The following is an 8,102-nucleotide window of genomic DNA, read 5'->3' as shown; positions in this document are numbered from 1 at the left end:
CGTCAGTTTATGTGCAGAAAATAGGGAGGTGGGTGGGGTAGGGAGTAAACGATAGGATAGAGCCCAAAGAGAGAGAAAGACAGTTGGACAGACAAAGGAGTTGCTAATGACCAGGCTGGGAGGGTGAATAGTTGTTAATAGGGGCTGTTAGTGACTAACAACAGGGGGTGTGTAGTGGCAGGCTACGTGGTAACAAGGCCTGGTGTGTGGTGCAGGGGGCTGGGACATGGGAGAGTTTAGGCCCTAATATTATTGAACTCAATATTGAGTCTGGACGGCTGCAGGGTTCCGGAGTGGAAAATGAGTTATTGTTCCTCTGGCTTGTGTTGGGCTTTGCTGGAACACTGCAGCCAGCCAGCCAGCCAGAGACAGATGTTCGCCAGGGAGCAGACTGGTGCGTTAAAGTGGGAAGCAACAGGTAGAAAAGAACAGATCATTGAATAGAATCCCTACAGTGTGGAAACAGGCCATTTGGACCAACAAGTTCACATCACCTCTCCAAAGAGCATCCCATGCAGACCCTTTCCCCTACCCCTGCTTTTCTCTTGTCTAACCCAACTAATCTAAACATACCTGGGCACTATGGGCAATTTAACATAGCAAGTCCACCGACCCTGCACATCTTTGGACTGTGGGAGGAAACCAGAGCACCCACACACAGGGAGAACGTTCAAACTCCACACAGACAGTCGCTTGAGGCTGGAATCAAGTGCAGGTACCTGGTGCTGTGAGGCAGCAGTGCTGATCACTCAGCCATTGTGCTGTCCAGGTAGTTCAGGGTCTTTTTTGCAAACAGAACATAGATGTTCTGCGACGCAGTTGCCAAGTCTGCGCTTTGTTTCTCCAATATACGGGAGACCACGTTGTGAGCAGCGAATGCAGTAGACTAAATTCTGGGAAGTGCAGGTGAAGTGTTGCTTCATCTGGAAGGTATGTTGGACCATTGGATATTGTGGATGGAGGAGGTAAATGGGCAGGTGTTGCACCTTCGCTGGGTACAGGGGAAGGTGCCATGGGGCTGTGCGAAGGTGTTGGGGGTGAACGAAGTGTGGACCAGAGTGTCCCGAAGGGAACGAGCCCTGCAGAAGGCAGACAAGGGAGGTGAGGGGAATATGTGTCTGGTGGTGGCACCTTGCCGAAAGTGGCAGAAATGGTGTCTGATGATCTTCACAAAAACTTTTGTACTGTGTTCCCGACAAGGACCCACCTGGAAAATACTGAACTCAGTCGCCAGGGAAGGTGGTTGCATAGCAGTAATATCATCCAGAGGCCCAGTCTAATGCTTTGAATTTAAACCCCACTATGGTAGCTGATGGAATTTAAATTCAACTAATAAGCCTGAAATTAAAACTGGTGACCATTGATTGTTGTGGGAATCCATCTAGTTAATGCCCTCCCTTCTGGGAGAACAGTCCCTTGCTCGTATTGGCGTACATATGAATCCAGACTCTCATGAATTTGGTTGACTCTTAACAGGTCCTCTGAAACAGTCCCAGGAAGTCATCAGTTTAAAAGAAAATTAGGGATTTCCAGAAAATGCTGGCCTTACCAGTAATCCCACATCCTTGTGAAAAGTTTGCAGCAAAAATATATGATCCAACTGTGATGTTCACCTCTGCAATGCTATTTACAGGTATCTTCAGCTTCAGTTGGAAACTGTGAACAATGATATTTTAATTTAATGAATTTTAAGCACAACAATCACCCAACAAATTGGCAGAAGTGGAATGTAACTTTAATTGATTTGTTAAAGAATCTGGAATTTTAAAGAGGCAGTGTTGGCCAAGCTAATGGGGCTAAAAGTAGACAAGTGTCCTGGCGCTCATGAAATGCATCCCAGTTTAGTAAAAGAGATGGCAGTTCCAGTATATTGGAGAACAACAAATGTGATATTGCTCTTTAAAAAAAGGTGGAAAAAAGGCAGGTAACTATGGGCCCATTAGCTTAATTTCTGCAGTGGGGAAAATGCTTGAATCTATAATCAAGGAATAAATAGTGAGACATCCGGATAGAAATTGTACCATTGGGCAGACACAGCATAGGTTCATGAAAGGCAGGTCATGTTTAACTAATTTACTGGAAATCTTTGAAGACATTATGATTGTGTCTGACTACAGGGAGCTGGTGGATGTGGTGTATCTGGATGTCCAGAAGTCATTTGACATAGTGCTGCACAAAAGGCTGCTGCATAAGATGAAAGTGCACAGTGTTATGGGCAATGTATTAGCAAGGATAGAAGATTGATTTACAGAAAGCAAAAAGTGGGGATAAATGGGTGTTTTTCTGGTTGGCGACCAGTATTTAGTGGTGTGTCTCAGGGATGAATGTTGGGGCTGCAATTGTTTACACTTTACATTGATTTTGAGTTGGGGACCAACTGTAGTGTGTCAAAGTTTGCAGATGATACTAACATGAGCGGTAGAGCAAAGTGCGCAGAGGACACTGGAAGTCTGCACAGGGATATAATTAGGTTAAGTGAGTGGGCAAGGATCTGGCCAATGGAGTTTATGTTGGCAAATGTGAGATCAACCATTTTGGTAGGAATAATAGGAAAATAAACTACTACTCAACTGGTGAAAACTTGCAGCATGTTACTGTGCAAAGGAGCCTAGGTATTACTGTGCATGAATCACAAAAAGTTCATTTGCAGGTGCAGCAGGTAATTAGGAAAACAAATAGAATATTGTCCTTCATTGCTAGAGGAATGGAGTTTAAAAACAGGGAGGTTGTGCTGCATTTGTAGAGGGTGCTGGTGAGGCCAAATCTGGAGTATTATGTACAGTTTTAATCTCCTTACTTGAGAAGTGATGTACTGGCACTGGAGGGGGTATGGAGGAGATACATTAAATTGATTTCTGAATTGAGAAGGTTGGCTGATGAGGAGAGATTGAGTGCAGTCGCACCGTTCTCATTGGTATTTAGAACAATCAGGGGGAGGAATCTTACAGAAACATATAAAGGGAATAGATAAGATAGAAGTAGGGACGTTGTTTCCACAGATGGGTGAAACTAGAACTAGGGGCATAGCCTCACAGTAAGGGGGAGCAGATTTCGGACTGAGTTCAGGAGGAACTTCTTTACCCAAAGGGTTGTGAATCTCTGGAATTCCCTGTCAGAAAAGTAGTTGAGGCTCTCAACGAACGTTTTTAAGGCAAAGATACATAGATTTTTGAACAATAAAGGATTTAAGGGTTCATAGAATCCCTACAGTGTGGAAAGAGGCCATTTGGCCAAACAAGTCCACACTGCCTCTCTGACGAGTATCCCACCCAGACCCATTCCCCTACATTTCCCATGTGTAACCCAACTAATCTACATATCCCTGAACGCTATGGGCAATTTAGCATGGCCAATCCACCTAGCCTGCACATCTTTGGACTGTGGGAGGAAACCTGTTCAGGCACGGTGGGGGTGGGGCAGGGAATGTGCAAACTCCACACAGACAGGTGCCCGAGTCTGGAAGCAAGGAATTTGATGCCTTTTGTGGACCATGTTTGTGTAGCTGAGAGTTCTAGAAATGTGCAGATAAACTGGAGTTAAGGGGCTGTTTACAAATGAAGCTGGCCCAATGTCAATTCATATTTGATTGCATCCTTGGGAATTAAATTAGGACATCTTTACGCATTAAAAACATCAGAAAAATACAATTTGTTGCAGTGACAGTTTTTCCCAGTGCCCATGGTACCTGTATTATGATTGAACCAAGGTGCACAAATGGTCATTTCTGAACCAAATTTTAAACATCAATTATTTAAGAGAAACAAGAAAAAGTGCTAGAAAATAACATGTTTATTTAATAGTGAATAAGGTAGGTGAAAAGTATATTACTGACCAACAGCACATGTATCTAAATACTTTTCACAACCAACACACGTATACACATTCAGAATTAACATTCAATGTTAAAACTCATTTAAAAATATTGATCTGTACCATTACTGATAAAGAATATCCATGTGAACACAATTAAACCTCCCATTTCATACACAGTCATCTTAGATCATTTACAAATAAAACTTATTCAAGGCAGTTTATTGCTGTACTTTTAAGGTTGATGCAAAGAAACCATAAGTCTGAATTTGCTCTGATGGGACCTGATTTTTCAGATGACTAGTGGCTAGAGAAGAACAGGATAAGAAGCTATACTATTAAGCCTGCATTGACACGAACAATAGCCCCAATACTTCAACTGCAATCAACGCATTTTGTTTGGAGGGTCACACTTAATGTAATTGTGTACGATGACCCAGGGAGTGATGAGGGACACAAATGGCCCCTACATTTAAAGGGTGTGAGGGAATTCCAGTGAGGTTGACACACAAAATTCTGTTGGATATAATTTTTTTCTGTTACAATTTCCTCTGCCTACATAACTGACCAAATTGAAGAAGGCTCACTGGACTTGGAAGGTTTACTCTGCTTTCTCTCCACAGGTGTTGCCAGATCTGCTGTGCTTCTCCTGCAATTTCTTTTTTTGCTTCAGGTTGACAGACTATTCAACTGCTGAGCAGGGAAACCAGGGACACAAGTTAAATTCAATCAAGCTCCCACTCGCAGGTATGCTTGGGCAGTCCAAGGGAGTGCTCTCTTGCCCACATGTTTCACTTCTTACCCTCAAAGGATAAACAAATGACATTGGTTAATCTGCAAGAAATATGTAAAAGGGCGATGTCACAAACTGCCACAACTACAATAATCGGCACTAAGACATTTGTTTCCTTTCTAATTGCCAACAGAAGACAGCAATGCCTGTAGAATTAACCAATATTGTGCTGGGATGGAACAATTTGAAAAGGGAGGTCTTGTAATAAAACCTCCAGGATTACATCCAATTGAAGGTGGAGATCTTTCATTAAGAATTGACAGAACATGCTTTACAACACAAAGAGTTCTATTGCTATTCACCAGAGGGTTGCCAGATAGGAAATCAACTCAAGGCAATTAGTGAAAGAACCAAGGACAGCATGAGGGAAACCATGTTTCGGAACTGAAATGCCATGTCTGAGAGTGTGGTTGAGACAGATTCGATTGTGGTTTTCGAAAGGGAATTGGATTATTATCAGAAGGGAAAGTTTTGCAGGGCTCTGGGAAAAGGTGGAGGCCTGATACTGCTGAGTACAAATCACAGAGAAATAATCTGGAGAAAATAGATCAAATGGCCACCTTACTTCTGTGCTGTAGCCATTCTATGTTTCTAAACATCAACGCCCTTTGCACCAACTAGAGAAAGGATGGAACAAAAGTGTGTAATTTATATCCCATCATAACATCACTATTTAAAACACACACACACACACACACACACACACGAACTATGAAGAGGTTGCATTATTACTGTGACATTTTCAATCAAGCAATGATTCTGAAGGCATAAGGCTAGGTATCACTAAAAGAGATTTAAACTATAGTAGTTTACAGAGCCAGGTGGGATGGTGGGTTAGCAAAATGACCTCTCATTCTTGTTTAGAGATAGAACCCATTACACACTCATGGGATGACAGTGCTCTGTGTTGCTAGAAGAGCCTTGAGAGACTCAACCAAGTTCGGCTGTGTATCCATTTTAAAAGGCTTTCGATAACTGGGATAAGGGCTGAGATAGACCTGTTTTCAACTAGTAAGTGAATCAGAGGTTAATGGAAGACAGCAGGAACGTGGGGTTGAAGATTACCCGATCAGTCAAGATCCCATTGAGTGGAAGAGCAGACTCAACGCGCTGATTTGGCTACTTCTGCTCCAATGTCTTATGGAGAGTGGAGATTAAAATAGGAACAGAATGATGTTGCTGGTGGTGGCTGTGTCCACAAAATCCTCTCCACCTTCATTCAGATGATCCACTCAGATGAATCAAATGGTAAAAAACTGAAAATAAGGTAAATCTGCAGCAAAATGTGTAGGAATCTAAAAATAATGAAACAAGAACAGCCACAGACCAAATTTCAGATAATTGCCAACAAATGCTCACAGAAATATCAGCAATCTTTGAATGGATGTTTTTGACATTCCTGATCAGTTCCCCTGTGCAACGGAATGGAGTTATTTTCGAACAAATGGAATTCTCCAATGATTGACAGCTCAGAAAATGGCCATTCAGCTCAGTGTACCATTCTGGTGTTAATCTTCATCAAAAGCCTGCCCTTAATCTATCAGAAAAACCTTCCACTTTATTTCATTTGCTTCTCTCTCAGCACATCCACAATATTCAACTCATCAACTCTCTTCAGGAATCTTTGGTCAAGGGGAAAAAAAAATGACCTTACAGCTGCTGAAATCTGAGGCCTCCCGTACATGTGGTCTTGGTTATGATTCTTGATGGTTTAACTGCATGAGTTACATTATTATTAATTCATTTTGCACGGAGATTATGATTAAATCTCCCCTGCATCTCTCACACACAGACAAGAGCATCTGAAGACATTAACATCATGGAGCAACAACACTGCAATATTTCAAAACAAATAAAATGGCACGACAAACGTATATGTAAAATATTCACTTAAAAAAAGTAAAATATTTCTTTTATATAGTCTCGATTGTGCAAACATTGCTACTTATAAGGTGAAAATGTAATGGAAAGGACTAATCTCAATAAAGGTAATATAATACAAATGTAATAACTGCTCCGGCTTCTATCTATATGATGTTGCCCTGAAAATATTTCTACTCTGGATCAGAACCAGAGTACGGTCCCACTGTGAAGAAACAAACCATTCTGAAGTTGAGTTGCTACAAAAATAGTTAAATGGCACTAAAACAGTTTCTCATTTGGATCAGTGGGTTCAAAGTGTTGTATAATAGCGCATATCCCACAGCAACCTCTTCATATTCTCCATAATAATAACCTGGGCTGAGCTACATGTATCTTAACAAAAGATAAGCATTCCAATTCAATGCCAAGTTTAAATTTCACAGATTCCAAAACCAGGGAAGATTGGGATGCACTGGAGTTCTCCTAAGAAGATGGAGAAATCTCGATAATGACTCAAAGCCCGATACGTGTAGGACATTGAGAAAAAATGCAACCAGACAGGGTGCAGAGCTGAATTGGTGACAAAGCTGGGTTTGAGAACCTCACAAATTGCAAGAGGAAAGGAAGCTGAGGGACAAATGGAGTTTTATAATTTGGAGGGGAGACTGAGGGTCTGACAGTTTGGAGGTAGGAAGGAAGGGATGAGTTCAGAGAGTGGAAGATACAGTGAGACTCCAGGGAAAAGCAAGAGGGGGTAGGATAAGGAGCTGGAAATTTCATTCAAACATTGTGACTCAATACAAAATCCTAGTCCAGTGATAATTTCATGTATAGCAAATGATACGTGAAATGAACGATCATGTATTCCCCCACCCTGGATGCAGATGCACATTTTCAAATCTAATGCCTGGTCCGTGGGTGATGGAAATGTTTACAGAAAGGACTCATTGTATCTTGAAGATTTTCACATTATTATCCCAATATTCTACACATATTCAACAATCGCTTTTAGCCTAGGGATTGCTCAGGCAATGCATTGAATTGGGATTTTCTCACACAGAGTTTGTACTTTAAGTGAAGCTGAAAGTTCTGAGGAAGTTCTGCAGTGAAGGCAGTACCAGAAGGTGAAGGTCACAGGAAACTGTCCTCGACATCAGGCAGACTAGTGTCAGCTTCAGTGTCCTCCTCAGGCTCCTTGACATCTTCAGTCACTGGGGCAGAATCACTGGAGTCAGCCAGCTCTCCATTCTCCCCACACACAAGGGAGCTGAAAGGTGAGAACAGAGTAGACAGTAATCCCTGTTTATTCAGCAATGGAGTCAATGTTCTCTTTTGAATAATAACCTTCAAACAAAGGACCAATACATACAATTTGGAAGATTTTCAGTTTGCAAACAACAGGAGAGAGAATATTGGTTTCGTCAGGACGCGATAATGAGAGCAGATCAACAAAAACAACAGAACTTATCTTTCTACGGCATCTTTCACACCCTCCCCACGTTTTACAGCCAAAGGATTGGTTCAACAAGGCAGCTCACCACCACCTTCTGAAGGTCATAAAGGGATGGGCAATAAATGCTGGTTCAGCTATGGACACTCACCTCTCACAAGTGAATAAAAAAAGCACTGTTGTAAG

The 8,102-nt window shown here is 41.8% G+C and overlaps 1 protein-coding gene across 1 annotated transcript in view; it reads right to left on the bottom strand.

The window, feature by feature from the left end:
* Nucleotides 1-3,771: 3,771 nt before the first annotated feature.
* pdgfrb (platelet-derived growth factor receptor, beta polypeptide) overlaps nucleotides 3,772-8,102 on the bottom strand; it is a 93,241-nt gene continuing 88,910 nt past the window's right edge. The window contains exon 23 of the mRNA XM_059650560.1: nucleotides 3,772-7,733. Within this exon, the coding sequence (XP_059506543.1) occupies nucleotides 7,598-7,733 (136 nt within the window). The 3' untranslated portion in view covers nucleotides 3,772-7,597. The remainder of the gene's footprint in view (nucleotides 7,734-8,102) is intronic.

This window comes from Stegostoma tigrinum, chromosome 13 (genome assembly GCF_030684315.1).
Source record: "Stegostoma tigrinum isolate sSteTig4 chromosome 13, sSteTig4.hap1, whole genome shotgun sequence".
Taxonomy (NCBI): Eukaryota; Metazoa; Chordata; class Chondrichthyes; order Orectolobiformes; family Stegostomatidae; genus Stegostoma; species Stegostoma tigrinum.
Note: the sequence above shows the minus strand (reverse complement) of the source record. Positions and strands in the feature narration are given on the sequence as shown.